This window comes from Lissotriton helveticus, chromosome 4_1 (assembly GCF_964261635.1).
Source record: "Lissotriton helveticus chromosome 4_1, aLisHel1.1, whole genome shotgun sequence".
Taxonomy (NCBI): Eukaryota; Metazoa; Chordata; class Amphibia; order Caudata; family Salamandridae; genus Lissotriton; species Lissotriton helveticus.
The window spans coordinates 1458013336-1458030443 of record NC_136063.1 but is presented as its reverse complement, the minus strand read 5'-3'; the positions used below and the strand labels follow the sequence as shown (position 1 = coordinate 1458030443).

Here is a 17108-nt window from a genome sequence, read left to right as displayed (position 1 = left end):
AGGCGTGGATGTGTTTTTGAAAAAAAGTATCAGAGAGCACCTGCATTGATGCTGTCCTTCCAGTTATGGTAACGTCCCTGTATGCGTATAAGCAAGGAAGTACGAGACATGTTAACGCGGTGTAAGCTGGTGCGTGCATATCTCCTGTCCTTGTTTAGGAAGGAAGCCCACGCCGTGGCAACATGCCATAGGCTGTCGCGTGCACATGTGAAGTCCTCTCACTTGTTCAGCAATTAATCAGGAGGCGTATTAACATGGCGCCAACCGTATGCGTGTCCATCTCCTGTCCTGCGAGTTGTTGAGCAAGGAAGCAGGAGGCGTGTTAACGTGGCGCCAGCCATACGTGTGCACATCTCCTGTCCTGCAAGTTGTGCTAACGCCGCCATACGCGTTCACAACTGCAGTCTCCTGTCCCCCTTCCGAACCCAAGTCGACAACAATAGATCTCGCCAAGGTGGGCAGCGCAAGCGCTGCATTGCTAGGTGAGACCTAAACACGTTAACAGACCGGACAGGCCTAACTTGGGGCAATGTAAAAAGTACCAAAACAGTAATGAAATTCAAATATCAAACAAAAAAATCCCAAAGTGAATTAGAAACAGAGTACATTTTAATAGAATACATTAACCAAAACTACAAAAATCCAATTAGAGGAACTTGCAATAGGCATTTCTAAAGATTAAAGTGGAAATACCATGAACAAGCTCTAAGTGCCAATGATAGTCTATAGAAGCTGTAGACCGGGACCTAGTTGCGATTTCAGGCTGACCGTGGTGGTGCCCCCGCAGGCCCTTATATTTTTAGAGTGAAGCACAAGTCTTACCATAATTTTTCCCACTCTAGCCCCCGTTTCTTATTCCCAACAGGAGATATTAAATTATCAGTGAAAAGAGGTGGTTGTCCACACAATACTATTGTGTCTTGTAAAAGTATTAGGTGACTTGCAGAAAGCAAGCTGCTCTTTGTCTTTAAATAGGAAATCACCAAGGCGCAGACTTCCATTTCACATACTGAGGTCATTTAAAAGTGCATGTCTCTCTCACAAAGGTTTAAACAGTCACTGTACTGTATATAGGGCAATCGTTATGGATAACTTTGGAGAGAAAATTACCCTCACATTCTACACCTCCATGCATGGAGTTTTAGCCGCAGCAGCCGACTGCCTTTGATCTGCCACTCAAAGTTGTGGATGGCATGCTCGTTGCCATGCGTCCTACAACAAAGTCATTTTATGTGGGGCACTGGAATAAATTTGTGACCTGGTGTGGATTTCCCAAGAAAAACCCTTTACAAAGGAAACTGTCAAATTCTTTATTATTTTTGTTTTTGGCCGTCCAAGGTCAAAAAGTGAGCACTATTAAAGATGGTTAGCCATTTTTGCATTTCTCGGACCAACTGTCCTAGTTTAAATTAGCGGTGGGCAGTAAACTCTGCTTCGCCAACAGAGTTTGTGGAGCTTTGCCCACTTTGCTTGGAGCACGAAGTTTGGCAAAAACTCTGTCAACTGCAGTGTGGCAGAGTTTTTCGCACATGCGGCTCACCAACATTAAGTTGGCAAGCTCAAAAAAATTTGCGCTAGACTGCTTCCCATCGAGATTTCACAAAGCGGGCGGTCGCTGTCGCTCACATCGGGAAAGTTGCTGCTTGCTCTGCAAAAGCTGCAGCTTGAATAAAAGCTGCAGCTTGAATAGAAAATCTACTCGAGCGGCAGTTTGCACTGAATTTATAACGTGTGACAAGCTCCCAGCACTACAAATCAGTGCAGCAGAACGGGATTCCGCCATTCACTGAGCTCTGTGGAATCTCACAAAGTTTTTAGGTAACTCCGCCCACCCCTAGTTTAAATCACCTGTTGTCATGCAGGTTCTTAAAGGTTTGACACATATGCTCCCTCCCAAACTGTTTGTGATGCAGCAGAGGGACTTTAACTTGTTATAGAAGTTTCTCATGTGTACACCCTTGAAGCCGATGCACAGGTTATTGTTGCATTGTGCGTCTTCTGCCCTTAAAGATAGTCTTCATCATTGTGATAACTTCAGGCACTATTGATGCCACTGCCCTACACTACCTTTTCCCGCGAAAAAACTGGTGCTGTGGACTCAGGCGCCCTTTTTGCCTAGAAGTTGACTTCTGTCCATGTTGGACAATCCATCACTCTCCCAGCGTTCCCTAGCCCTGGTCAGCTCTTGAAAGAGAAGAGACTTCATTGGGTTGACCCCAAAATGGCTCCAAGCTTTTAAGATTGATCGCACAAAGGACCATCAGGTGGATGATCGCCTTTTTGTAGAGTCCTCCGGGATAAAGAAAAGGGATGGCTGTACAGAAAAGGACTGTCAAGGTGGATTGTCTTCTAAGCTCCGATGTACACTGACCAAAAAGCTCCCTCTGGATAGACTAAGAGCACATTCCACCAGGGCTAGAGCCCACTGCATTGGCATGCGGAGTACCTGCCCTTGACATTTGCCAGGCTGCGTCGTGGGTGTTGGTGCATACATTAACAGAGCACTAGTGGTTTGACAAACAAGTACGACAAGAAGGGAATTTAGCCCTTTTGGTCCTGCAAGACATTTTTGTCTGAGCCTACTCCACATACGATTCAACTTTGGGAGGCACTGCTTTGGTAGCTATTTTAAAGGTGGGAACGATGCTGTTAGAAGTATTCATCAGAAGTTACTTACCTTCAGTCACATTCTTTCTGGTGGATACTCTAACCACAGATTTCTCAACACCCTCCCACATCCCCGTTCATAGGTCTGGCCTCTTCATGCCATCTCAAAGGTTCGCACTGGTACCAAATATTGTTTCATGTTCCGTGTCTGGGACCGTAGAAAGAGTTGAGCACGAAATTAAAGTCAGTGCACAAAGTAAGAAACTGATGTCAGTGCACAGGGGTAACACTTTTTGAAGCAGGTGCATGTGTAACCAGGAACTCAGTACTTAGGCAATACAAGAGGCAATCATTCCAGGAAGTTTGATTCTCACTCTCAGAGGATGCAAAGTCTTTAAGAAGGGAAAGAGCCTATGGAACACCATCACTCTGTCTCGACTGGGGTAGGTTTTGCATTAATTAGGAAACCTTTGCATTTACTGCAGACAAAGATGTGAATTCTTCACATTGATGGTAAAACCATAATTGATGAAGCAGTCAAACTGTTTATCAAATCTAAGCAAGGCAATGTGTCTGACTGTTCCCCTTAACTAATCACACAAATTGATGAAACTGCAGCAGAGAAATGCCAGTGAAGACCCATGGGTCTGTTGTGACATTGATTTTGAATAATGAAATCCACTTACCACAAAATGTGGTACGGGTGGTGACCGGGATGAATGGGAATGTGGAAGTATGCAATCTTGTGAACGATGGCTTCCATGTAGTTCCCTTCTTAAAGAAGAGAAATGACGTTTTTGGAGATTTGTCATTTTGAACCAAACAGATATGATACAGTTGTTGCGTGCTCTGTAGTCAAGGATGGGCTGTGCAGTAATATTTCCTTGGAATTAGAAATGTGTATCCCCTTTGAAGGAGCTCTTGTACTTCCTCTAACAGGAGTTATGCTGTACAGGAATTATGCGGCAGGTGCAGCCTTGATTGTCCCTCAACAGGAGTTGGATGCTCAAAAGTAATGACCGGTTGATCAGTTACAGGCAGCAGGTGCCTCTAACCCGGGCACCTCTTGCCTTACAGTGTGTGTTTTTATGCACTCTACCTTGCTGGTATTGTCCCTGCTTGGACTGCTGACTTTACTGAAAGGATTGCTGTTAATCCCTTTGATAATAGTTTTGGATGCCACATGGGTTTGTGATCATGGAAACCCACTTTTGGGCTGCATAGTTTCTGCTTTGTCTGTAGCCTCAATTGTTTTCAAACAATGTATCCACCTGAGGGCTGAAGGATGCTTGCCATCAAGGGACAAAACAATGAGCCCTTGCTGTACCTTGCGGAGAAAGTCAGAGACGCTCAGCCAACCATGTTGGAGAGCTGGATACAGATATCAATTTGCCAAGAGGCAACTATTACACAACAAATGTTTGCAATAGAAATCATTTTGCCCTCCTTCACAATTTCTATATTCCTTTTCCAGTAGATGTCAGAGGTGTTTTTGCAACTCGTCCATATTGTCCCAGTGATCCCTGTTGTGGTTAGCCAGTACCAATGGATTTAGCAGTACACCATTCAATGACAGCTCCTAATGCAACTTGTTTCCACTATCATATAAATCTTTTCACTTTTCTTGTCTAGAGATTTAACGCCTGTGCCATGCACAAGAACTCTCTTGTGCATATTTGGCAGCAAAGCTCTGATAGGCTATTCCAAGGGTGTCATCGTGAGAATCCACCACATAAGAATGCCAAGCATCCTCCTATTTATCAGTGGATGCTGGTTCCCCAAAAGCTGGTAATGGATCAAATGAAGGCTCCAACTCAGAATCTGAATGTTAATCATCTGTGTACACATGCTAAGGTGGAGGCAAGACTGTATCAGCTTTATTCCTGTTCCTCAGAAACAGTCACCTGAAATGTCAGCTTCCTTTACTAATGTGGAAAACGGGGGGGAGGAAGGGGACCTCACAAACATATGACCACTGATAGGACTGATATAGATGGTGAGCTGACTGCTGTTCATCCTCTTCTAGGGGAGGGTGTAAAACACAGGGCATCAAGAGAGTGATGGATTTTCGGTGCCTGTTTTGGTGTTGAAGGTATCTCAGTGCCCTCTTCAACTGGAGCATCTGAAACTCAGTCTCAGTGGTGTTCTGGCATCAAAAATGCCTTTCAACAATAAATGGTCTCAACATTAGTTGGTGGTGATGACTGTCCAGCCTTTTTTTAAGGGCTCAGTTGGTGGCTATGCCAACAAAAATCGAACATCAATACACATAAGTAAGGGATATATTAATCACTTAACAATTAATGGTATAAAATGAAGGTGCTATTGTGGTACTGAATACCTGTCTGCCTGGGGAAATGTCCTTGGCGGAACCTAAACAAAGAATAGGTTTTGAAGCAAACACAACAAGTCCATAAAGTTAAGATAAATAAAAGCAGGTAATCTGGAGTGAATAAACTTGTAAGGTCCATAGCATTCTTCTTTACACATAAATGGTTTTATTCCTTTACATTCTCAATAGCTTGGTATGTAAAAAGACAGAAGCAGCCGATACGTGTCGTTCTTTGGACTTTGTTATGGCTAAATGTCTCGTCAAATTAGCGCATACACAAGGAACTGCCTTCGCTTACTTTACGGGCATGACATAAGTTCACGGCTTTTTCGCTTCTCAGAGAGACTGGCTTGGCCGAACAGCATATGCCGCTGACTGTTCCCCTATGGACTACACTCGCTTCTCTCTACGCCACTTAATTGGATTACATACTGGGACGCATTACTTGCAGCAGCTCAGTTTCGACACACTGCATCTTTGATCCTCACAGTGAGATGTTATTTTAGAAACGTACTTGTCTCTATGGCCAGGTTAGCAACCTCCTCTCTTTTTGGGAAGCAACATGGACAAGATATTAAGCCTTGAAAAAAGCCCAAAGGACAAAACACTTGTAGGATGATTCGGTCTGAATAAAACCATTTAAGAGAAAAAAATGCTATGGACCTTACAAGTTTATTCACTCTAGATGACCTTCTTTGATTTATCTTAACTATACGGACTTCTTGTGTGTGTTTTGGTGCCTATTCTTTGCCGATTTTGAGGCTCACTTCAGACCTCAGGGAGCGCATTTTCGGTGAAGGGGTGATCCTCAGTAGATTGATGAGCAGTCTGTCTGAGGCCCTCAAACCTTGGTAACAGGGATTGAAATCACAGGTCTGGTGTGGATCCCTGGAGATTCTACTGCAGAGTCAGTCATACAAGAACATAATTTGTATACTCTGTTGCTGTGTGACTTCAAGGATACGAGATGGGCCTCCCTGTTGTTGTCAGAGCTGATGCCTCAATACCTTTGGCAACCGCAGCAGACAGTGACTCAGTAGAGTTGCGGTGCTGACTTGTGGAAGAATATACCCAATTCTGATCACATTGGTGCTGAATGGTTTTCTTTGATTTAATGAGTTACAAGCCAAACACACACCTTTGCTGCTGTCCCTCTGTAGACGGATGTGGAAGACCCAATGATGATATGACCATGGGACTTTATCATTGCAGAAAGGGCAGAGTTTAAAAGGTTTACTCTCCATAGCCCCCCCCCCAACCCTGCAACACAATTCTTGTGTGAGTCGGTCGAAAATTCTTTATATTATTTGGTCCCAAAGCGTCAATGTTTATGAGATGCACTTGCTGTTTTTCACCAATAAGTCCCTCAGTCTTTTGGCACTGAAATTTAGCATTTGGTGCACAGTACTCAGAAACATGGTTGAAAAAATGCTAGAGTCTGTGTCCAGGACCGTTATGGGTTATGGAGAGGTTTGAGGAAGTGGGTTTTAAAGAGTCACCGCAAAAATGAAACTCCTTCGAAGAAAAACAAGTTGTAACATTCAGAGCCCAACACTAGACGTGAGAATTACGAAAATCATTTTATCTACAGCAACCTATCAGCAAACATATGAAGAATATTTTCATCCGATGCATATTTCGTCCAGTGGAGGACATTATATGCTCTTTAATATCAGGAACAGTGTGGTTGTAATGTTTTGTTCACAGCTGCATCAATTCCTGTCCTGTTGGGACACATTATTTTTAGTATACACTCTTGCTGGCCCAGTCAAGAGTATAAAGTAACAAAATTAGTTTTTGTAATTGGTTTTTCATGGATAACTACTAAAACAAGCATTGGCATAGCCAATAGGTCTCGCCTTTGGGACCTAATAAGTTGTTAGTGATGTAGCGAGGGTAGAAGAGAACAGGGGCAGTGCGCTCAGGTACCTTACTCTGGGAGGGTAGGGAAGAGGTAGATGAGCTTGTGAGCGGGAGCATGGATTCACATTGAGGGTACTGATGCAGTAAGTTGGGGCTCGCGTACAAGGTAAGTGGGAGAGGAACATTATGGAACACCTATGCTGCCGCACAAAAAAGCATTATTAAAGCCAACCGGCTCGTTGGTACACACTGACGTGCACTAACTTGCATGCAAGAATTGCTTTGCCAATGCTTGTGTCTAGCTACCAGCTGAGCTCCGATCATAGTTAACCAGGAAAAGAGTGATATTTATCAAACCAACATACTGCTGGTTTATTTAGGACTTGCTTCCTGATGTCATGCCTGCCTCGAGAGTCCATTCACATGCCCTCTGTTTCCTCACTGCTTGAGTCAGGTACCTTCGTGTTCATGAGTATTGCTGTGTGTTGTGTTTGGGTTGTAGGGCCTGAGGTCGTACTCAATTCGGATACATGCCAACTGCCACTGGGAAGACAGGCATGTATCCGATAATTTGGTAAATAGATTAGCCCTGGCAAGTTACTAAAAATATAATGAAGGGATATGTCATAAACTTTCGAGCACTATCTTTGCCAGCTGTAATAATTGTAGTGTGTGGCAGATCTTAAACTACAGCCCCTGGCTTTGGAGATTAGAGCTTCTGCCACGTTAAACCAAGTTTCTCAAAAAATGCAGAAGTGCCACAAAGGGATTAAAGCACAGGCTTTCAGCCACTGTGTTCCAAATGTTAAACTGAGAGTAACACAAATAACCCTTATTTGAAACCAAAATCCAGGCGCAGGTCAAGTAAACATCTGTAACACAAAAAACGTGTTTTGGAGCCTGTTCTCTTTTGGAAGAGATGTGAACGCAATTAATGAAAATAAAAACGGAACAATAGGACTTCAACAGCTCAGAGCTTAATTAAAGAGGACCCGCAAGCAATGCACGTGAACTCGAGACCACGAAATGTACATGTACATGTACAGCGTTTACCTTGCAGGAGCGAGCAGCAGCGCCATCTGTTTCCAAAGCGCGAGCGCGATGATTGCAAACAGATGGCGCCGCCGCTCCCTCCCGCAATGTAAATGCCGTACATGCACGAGTGCTCATTGGAAAAAGTGCAGAACATGCACAAGTTTCCCAAAAAGTCCGGAGTGATTCCAAGAGGTCACTCCAAAGCAGCGCTTGTGCGCTGCGTGGGCGAGACCTAAAAACCATTTAGGGACATGCATTACAAGTTAGAACAAGCATTGGCATAGCCATTAGGTCTCGCCTCTGGGACCTTATAAGTGTTTAGCCATGCAACAGTTGATGTTGTTGCACCAAGGATATTGTGCTGGATAAATAAAAAACTTATAAGGTCCCAAAGGCGAGACCTAATGGCTATGCCAATGCTTGTTTCATATTTCACAGTCTTGTATTTGGCTATGTTCAGAAATCAAAATTGGATTTGATTAAATTAAAGCATTTTCTATTAACTATATATTTTTTTTAAGATATTGGTACACAAAGATTTTTGAATAATGCTTGAAGGGTAAGATTAAATAAAAAAAAGTAGCTTTAATAACAAGGCTATGGTGCAGTCATGAGAGTTTTGCATTCTTAAAGAGCTTGTTTGGTGTTAATTTTTTTTTTTACTCTTTTCCCTTAGAATGGAAATATGTATTTAATGAATGCGTTTTTTCACTGTGTATTGATTTTTTATGCCTATTTTGAAAGGTTTGTGTTCATAAAACTGTACATTGTGTCAACATTGGAAGCATGATCTGCAGTCTCAGCCATACTTCGATGTAAAGTTCACCTGCAGGTTAGAAGTACATATCCGGATGGGGGGCGCAGCTCACTAAGCTATCTTGGCAGCCAGTTTAAGATGAGGCACTTTAAAAGCGGAGAGATGTGAGTGGATCAGCCGTCTTACTGCCCCAGTAAGAATTGTCTGGACACGACCAATGACGCCGAGGCAGAAGGGGGCGCGGTGGAAAGCCCGGCAGGGAAGAGGCAATTTTTCTCAGTCTGATGTGACATGATTTATCACACGCCGAGGCTGAGGGGGGGACGCAATGGAAATCCCAGCAGGGAAGAGCCAGTTTTTCTCAGTCTGATGTCGCATTGTTTATCAAGGCTCCGTGAGAGCACTTCAGATTCCGGTTTATTTGGCGCTTCTCTTAAAGTGCAAATATTATTGTAGACCAGTTTAGGGTTTGTTGCAATAAAGTGTTTATGTGAAGTTCTTCCCAGAGAATCCCAGCTATTTCCAGAAGTATGAAGCAAGCCTTTGATGTGTTCTCTTGTGAGGAGGAGTGCCGGCAAGAAAGTGAAAGCACTCGTGCATGTTCGGCATCTATCTTGCAGCGCCATCTGTTTCCAATTAACAAGCGCATGCGCAATAATTGGAAACAGATGGCGCAGCTGCTCACTCCCGCAAGGTGGATGCCTTACATGCACGAGTACTCAATGGAAACAGTGCAGTACATGCACGAGTTTTCCAAAAAGTACAGACCGATTCCAAAAGGTCAGTTCCTAAGCAGCGCTTGTGCGCTGATTAGGCTCGACCTAAAAATCTGAATGCTTCATAATATTTTTGGATAAATAACATTATAAACATGGCATATATTTCACTGCCATGCCAACACGGAAAAAACACTATCTGTTACTACTGAACAATAAGTTACCATGAATTAAAAGTTTACTAAACATAACTTTATTTAGTCAAACTGCTGCAACTCTTGACAGGTTAAAAAGAGGTAAAAGTATGAATCGTTGTTATTTCACTGTGAACCACAAGGGTAACATGGTGAGAAAAACCTATCTTCCGTGCACTCTAAAAAAAAAAGTTTCAAAGGTCGTTTACTGGCATCAGAGAGCATTTCAAATGATGGAACAGTAAGAAAAAGAGTGCAATGAACATTTTTGGATGACTAATTTAAACTCCTTCACATGTGTTATGCTTTGATACACAAACTCCAGTCGCACCACTACTGAAGGACATCTTTAAACCACAGACAACAGCTGAAAGCATTCAGACATAAGAATTACTTGGCATATCTTTTATAGGGCAGAAACCTTTGGGCATGTCTTCTGGCTTCCATCATCTTCTGTTACACAGCACCTAAAAATACAAAGAAACATGTAAACAAGGAACTTTCAGTTCGATTTGTTCAGAACTGCACTGTAGATGCACACTGAACTTAGCAGAACATTTCAGCTCCCTTAGATAATGATGTTAATTCAGAATCCAGATAACATGAAAGGCTGTCTGACATTTCCCTTAAAAAAAACTACTGTACACAATGTGGCATCTCTCTGTTGGGTGTCAGACACACCAGGTTATTATGAATATATACCGGAGTGACGTCGGGTTTGAAAACACAGCTAGCCAACTAGTATGGCTCTACAGATAAGGCTAAGTCCTTACAAATCATTTTGAAAAATCTTTGCTTTCTTGATTACATTTTAATACATAAGTTGAAAGTAGATAAAGAAATATTAAAGGTTTGAATTAGGCAGCCAGTATGCCCCATCACCTGACAGCACTGCTCGTCATCTCATCTGTTGGTTGGGGTAAATCCCACCAGCAGAAACGTCCATGGTTGTACTCAGGTTTCCTATCCCGGACTGCACTAAGTGTACACATTTGTCCCAATTATGTGCCTTTATGGATAGAAAAATACTATTCATCACTTTAAAAAGTTCTAAAAAAACTAAACCATTGTTTTTCACAATATGTCCATGAACTGCAAACAAACACACTAAGTTTCCAGGTGATAAGCACAAGTGCACTTTTGCTGGTTCGTGTCCCTTTACACACAAAAAATCCAACGTGTATTCGGTAGGATTACCAATATGGTTTAGAAAACAGAAGGGTTCTCTCTAAGTAAACATATTTTTCAACCATTTTGATTCAACTGGTTGCTTATGAACTACACATACTGTCAGAAATAACCTTGTAAGGAAGGCGAAGAAGGTGTTGCAGCGAATCAGACCCTTGGAGAAGGCGGTGGGTGGCCTGTGTCTCGCTTTCCTTTTTCTCTCTTAGCACCATCCGAAGGAAAAGTAAGAAAACAGCATAAGAATTAGTTAGACACAAGGACTTCGCTGCATTGATAACGGAAGCAAAAAGTAACAGTATTTTTTCTTAATGTAATCATCACTACCACTGCAAAGCAGACAGATATCTGTATATACATGTTTTGCTCAAAATAATACTAACTCTTGTTGCAACTTCAAGGAAATATGATTTTTCTAAAACAGATGGCAACAGTCCTGCAATACTAAGTGCTCAATAATTGCTGCCAAATATCCCTGCAATCATACAGAACAAGATACTGAAGAGAAACTTACCTGCAACAACATTTCTGTCAAGAAGTATCTTCATTAAATTCATAAACATTGAATGCATCTGCCCAGGTGCAGTAATCTTGAACACTTAAAATGGAGAGAAACTATCCCTCCAAATAATGCAACAAAAAAAAAATGCCCTTGGAAAGGAACATATTCCTTCTATTTTTATCTTTTACTGCAAGTGTATATAATAAACAATAAAAAAAAAAGTAAAAACTGGTCCAAAACATATGCGGCTGCATTTCCCTCTTTTATGAGTGATTAAATTACAGAAAATTGCGTCCTTGAGCAATTAAGGTCTGAAGACAATTCTGCACTTTCAATTCCTACATCCAAGAAAGTCTTCAATTCAAACACTCAGAACAATCAAAATTACTCCTCGGTTCATTTTAGGTCTACTGAAGGATAACGTTTCTAAAGTCCCAAAACCTGCTTACTTTCTCGAGCACCACTGGGAAGGATGGATTAATGTTTATGAATTTAATGAACAAAACCATTATAAAGAGCTGGCATTTTTAGTTAAGTAACTCTTCTCCCTCACGAGATCTTCAGTAATAAGCGTGGACCCTAAGTAGCATAGCAAGATCTCCCTAACCTAAAGCTGGGGGCCAAAAGGCAGAGACGTAAACAATAGAAACTGAACATATGCCATCTGAGGTATACGCACTGCAAGAAGGACAAGGCACACTGGTGCTGGTCTTTCAGTTGCAAATGAGGTAGAAAGGTGCACGAATGCTAATCAAACTGCTATTTCATCGTTCCGATTCATTAAATATATCACTACTATTTGATTCTGGCTGGAGGGCAAAAACAACAACAAAAAAATGGCTATCGTAAGGCTATTTGTACCCTAAAAATACCCCTGAAAGTGCATTGCATAATTATGCTTTAGAGGTCGGGTAAAAGAATAAGAAGCATGTGGAAAGTACGCCTGACTGCAGTACAGTATTGTTTTGCATATCAAACTGTTGTACTTCTTCTGAAGTCACATTATTTCAAAACTTTCTTCTTGTACTTGGAGAAAAGATTGTTACTGACAGTTGACTTAACATTGATTAAGACAACTGAAACACGAGACGTAAATTTCAGTTTACATTCAATTTCTATTTGCACAGGGGGTTAGGTGTCATTCCGATCTTTGAAAGAGGGATAATTAAACCACTTTGCAGATACAAATAACAAGGGACGAGACAGAGACTGGTTGAAACTCTGTGCAGAGAGGAAGTGACACAAAGGTATACTTTGATAAGGTTGTTGGAAAGTGTTAAATCTGTCAGTGTCATCCATTTCAGGATACAATTGAAAGCTTACTTTTGAATTCTTCACACACACTGTTACAAAGCTAAGAAAAAATGTGCCATAATGGCTAGGCAACGCCACTTAAAGTGATATGAAGAGGATATTCATTCTGGTGAACTGTGAGCCATCAGTCCATATTATCACCTTCATCGGATTCTAGCAAGGCTACCACAAAGACTGCTTCACCTAGGGAATTTGGACTAAACTTGCAGGAAAGAACAGAATAAAAAGATACTCCCCAGGAAGATGACTCCGGTCCACCAAAGCAAATTGTATCTACATTATTAAGTTCAGGAAGACAAGACAAGGTGGGCGAGCTTTTATGGTCAGAGCAGCCCAGCTTTGAAATCATTTACCTGCCTTCCTTAGATCCTTGCCTTTTTGCACTTTAGAAAAGTCCTGAAAACTTAGCTGTTCCCTAAATTACCCCGTTTTCACATTTTAGCGCTTCTTAGTTGCAGCAGCCTTCTTTTTTAGTCCCGGTAGAGGCTGGTAATGCTAGGATACCAGTATGGTGACAGTGCTGTCATTAAATGCTTTAAATATATAAAATAAATAAAGTGCCACTGTCACTGTGATAACATTGCACTGATTATCACCAAGTCTGGAAATGGAAAATTACTGAGAGTAAGATGCAAAGCCCTTTGAAGTATGAGACAGACCTCAGAAAGAAAAGGGATCTGTAATCACCCAAGCTATATTCCATAATTAGAATCTGCAAGAAGTAGAATACATTCATATGCCTGATTGAGCTATCTCGCTGAAGGCGACAGGCGCTTGATATGTTAAAATCACCTTTCCAAGGAAGAGGTTCAAGGAGTCCTTAGGTGTCCTAGCAAGGAACAATTAAGTCTCCTCTGTATACAGCTGAGAATATAATCATGGAAGAAACAGTGATATTAGACACTATTGGACCTTCTTCTCAGACTGTAGTCCATGCCTCAATAAAGGTCTTAACTGGACTGAGACTCCCTTATATTTCGAGACCACTGTGATCAGGTAGAGCCAAGAAGCATGACTGTAGATTAGCATTTAATGACTGCTCGCTTTCATTGGATTTGAGTACACCATAGGTACTACGTGGGGCACACAAAAATTCACCAAGCCTCGCAACAGTCATATCTTCTCCAGACTCCTAGGGTTACCTGGCTTTTGGAGAACCTGAATGTCTCTAAGGCCCTTCACTGTGGTATGATGGTTTCTTGGCATGCAAAATGTTAGATGGCTAGTCTTTTGAAAGCTCATCCCACGACTCTGGGGTTGCTCTTAAGCCATTGCTTTCTACGGCCTTGCTCTATGGTGGACAGCATTTTGGCAGTGACATTGTTTTATTTCAGCATCATCTGGAATTTCTTTAGTGCTCTGTGGCATATTTTCTAAAACCAATGTTGTTCAATAATATAGCACATAGCTACATCCCAGCTAAGTGTTCTTCTGGAGATGCCGAACCCCAGATATATCATGGTGATGGTCCGGAGACATGTTCCTTTAACATGCCTACTTGTTCACGATAATGGTAACTACTTTTAAAGCAAAGGCCATTAGCTCTACATTGAAGCTGCTGACTGGCCAAGGAAATCTCTATTTAGATTCCGGAATCTGCAACGTAAGCCTCAATCAATGCTGAGGACCCTGCTGTGATGCTTATAAAAAGAGCATCAAAAAGCCTATGAAGATATGATTGAGGTATTGGAGCTGATGGAGGGTTCAGAGAAGTTACACGATCTAATGGCACCCTTGCTACAGCTACTATTAACACTTACAGGAACCTTGTGTTTGTTGAGAAAACACCTTTTCTGCTCAACAAAGCATGCCCAATCATAAATTTCAATTGTATTCCCCATCCTAGCCTGATCATATTGATCACAGTTGAAAGCAATTCAGTTTGGGGTAAAGATGTTGAGTGAAATATTTTTAAAAAAGTCAGACAAAAAGACATTTAACTAAGAGATACAGATAAAAGGGCAATATGCAATTCTCATAACTATGCATACTGGCTATGTGACACTACACCCAGTTAAGCATTTTCTTTTTTTCTCAAAAATGAAAAAGGAGCAATGCAGTTACATCGTGTTTAACCCCATTCTCTTTCCCTAATGGTGTTTTTCTGTCTAAATGTCCAATAAGAAATAAAAAAAGGAAAAAACATTTTGCATCTAAACAGGCATTTCCTTCTTTACTTGGCTGTGCTAGATCTCTGTGTTTTGGAGTCCACACATGGACATATTCTGTCTTTATGAGTATTAATGAAGATCCGATGATAAAGAAGCTTGGTTAGTGAATAACTATAAGGTTTTCAAAGTAACTAATTACTTCTGGACTGCACTGCCAACATAATAATACATATATAAAGGTCTTTCAGGGTTTGTTTTGCTAAAATTGGGGATTTAGCATTTATTTAATTTAAAATAGTGCTGCTTTGTAAATACAGGTATACAGATGATAAAGGTTTTGGTAAAGAGCTTACAAAAGAAAAAGGGATCTTGCAACAATCTCTGAATTACCTGACTTACCCGCACTGCAGACAAAATATTTTAAAAATGGCTACAAATGCCTTGTTCACAAAAGACTTTATTATCTAATGATACATTTTGAAAACATACAGAACTCTGCATGGTCCACTTAACGTGCAGCAGAAAAACTTCACTTTACAGTAAGTGAGTGCCAACTGGTTTAGGCAAGAAACACTCTGAACTCACTTTCTTAAAGAAAAGTGTCATTTACAATATAAAATAAAGGTAAAGAAGCAATTACCGCTTATAAAAAAGCAGCTGCTTTGTTTCTGTGTGGAAGTTTTAGGCCTGTATTGAAAGACAACATGATCACAAATAATGAAAAACAAACAAAGCACTTTCACCAAAAAGCAGTACACTTTCAATAAGTGACATACAAATAGTTAAACATTTTATTTGTTTTGCCTGTATATCACTGAAACAGAAGGACTTTCAGAGTCTAACCCCAAAACCTGTAATCTGAAACGAAGAAATGTTCTGTTATGTCCTTTTTCTGCCCCCATTTCACTGTATTCAACAAAACGTATACAAAGTCTATACAGGGAGTTCATTAAAAAAAAGACAAAAAATCATTAGAAACAGTACACTGAAGGCGCGCTGTCCATCAGGTGAGCACACTGCAAATTTGTAAGGTAATGAGCTGAGCTGAATTTAAAGCCGATGCTGTACAATTCCACAGGTTGCAAAGCAATATAAATAAAACCAGATCCTTTATCAAGCATGCAGGGGTTTTCTGTCACAAATGCCATCAACTCATTTGCCATCTGTTCCAGGAGAAATAAAATCTTAAAGACCAGTGACGTCGATGGTTTAGCTTACCTTCAGTGTACTGAAAGCTGTACACAACCTGCTTTAAAAGATGAGATCATCCCTGCAGGCAGGCTCAAGAAGGAACAGACCCCTTTCGGCACTGACTACACCAAGGGCATGCTGCTGTGGCCTGCACACAACCTAGGGAAATGTGAATATAAACAGCATTTATGCTGGTCTATTTGCCTTTTTCTTCTTTTCTTTTTTTAAAACCAAAAAAAGTAAGCCAAGTTTGTGGGGGGAAAACAAATCAACCTGGCATTACCTCTCCTTTATACAACAGGTACTTATATGAACGGGAACTGCATTAGCTCTTGCACCTTATGCAGTCTTGGCAATTAAAATAAGTCTACAGGGAAATTCTATTTACAAAAAGACAACAGCAGATTTACACTATCTTTTTCCAAATGGAAATACCAGCCTCAGCTGTTAATTGAAATATATCATGCTTCTTCAAATCTGAGCAGAAATATTTATAAGTTTATATACAATAATAAATTGCTGTGCAATTTCTTCAGTCTTTGTATCTTAATTACTCAAACCCTTTGAGCTTCTTCGCCGGAATTAGATTTTTTCCTGGATGAACGCATGTTGCAGGGCCTGGTTGATGCTAATTCGCTTGGCTGGGTCTAGCATGAGAATCTGGTCCAACAAGTCCTTAAGTTGGTGCACTTTTTTACGCTGCTCTTCTGGAAGCCGCTGGCACCCAATCAAGTCTGCTAGTAGGTCCTTGGTCGGATTAATGGTGCTCATGACCGTAACTTTCTCCTGAAGAGATAGAGGGGGAAAAAAGATTATGGGTGGTCTGACATCAACATTTTTCACCATTTTTCCTCCTACAAAACACAAAGAAATGGTCTCTAGGCATACAAGATAAAATGGGGTACAGTCAATGTATTTGTTCTTATAAACTACATTAAACTGGTATTTATCAGAGAAGGGGTTGGAGGACTTATGGGTGGAGGCAGCGCTAAGGTCCACTAACTGCCAACCTGTGAAGAAAATATATCTCAAGAAAGACACCGAGCAAGATTGTACATGATCTTGGGAGAGGTAACAGAGCAGAGTCCTAACAAAAGATGGCTTCCTTCACTCACTTTTCATAATAGTGAGCCATTGTGGATTGATAACAGAGTATTCCTCTGATTACTTTACAGGAGTCATTAGTGTAATCTGCATTGACTAAAACCTGCAAAATAAAAGATGATACATATAGGGAAGCAGAGTTCTAAAGGGTAGAACAGAGTTAATAAGGAAAGAGGAAGAATGGACATAGGCACAAG

General features: G+C 41.1%; 1 protein-coding gene across 3 annotated transcripts in view; it reads right to left on the bottom strand.

Moving 5' to 3' along the window:
- PRP4K (pre-mRNA processing factor kinase PRP4K) overlaps window positions 1-17108 on the bottom strand; it is a 483201-nt gene that overhangs the window by 46914 nt on the left and 419179 nt on the right. Inside the window, exons 15-17 of one of the 3 annotated variants that reach the window (XR_013610604.1) lie at window positions 15835-16593; window positions 10806-10893; window positions 9899-9971 (exon numbers count right to left, since the gene is read on the bottom strand). Coding sequence is in view for 1 of the 3 variants with exons in the window: in XM_078688044.1 (XP_078544170.1) it covers window positions 16390-16593 (204 nt within the window). In the remaining 2 variants the exon portion in view is untranslated. Of the gene's footprint in view, window positions 1-9898; window positions 9972-10805; window positions 10894-15055; window positions 16594-17108 lie in introns of those variants that run through there. The other 2 variants (XR_013610605.1, XM_078688044.1) reach the window with 2 other exon arrangements.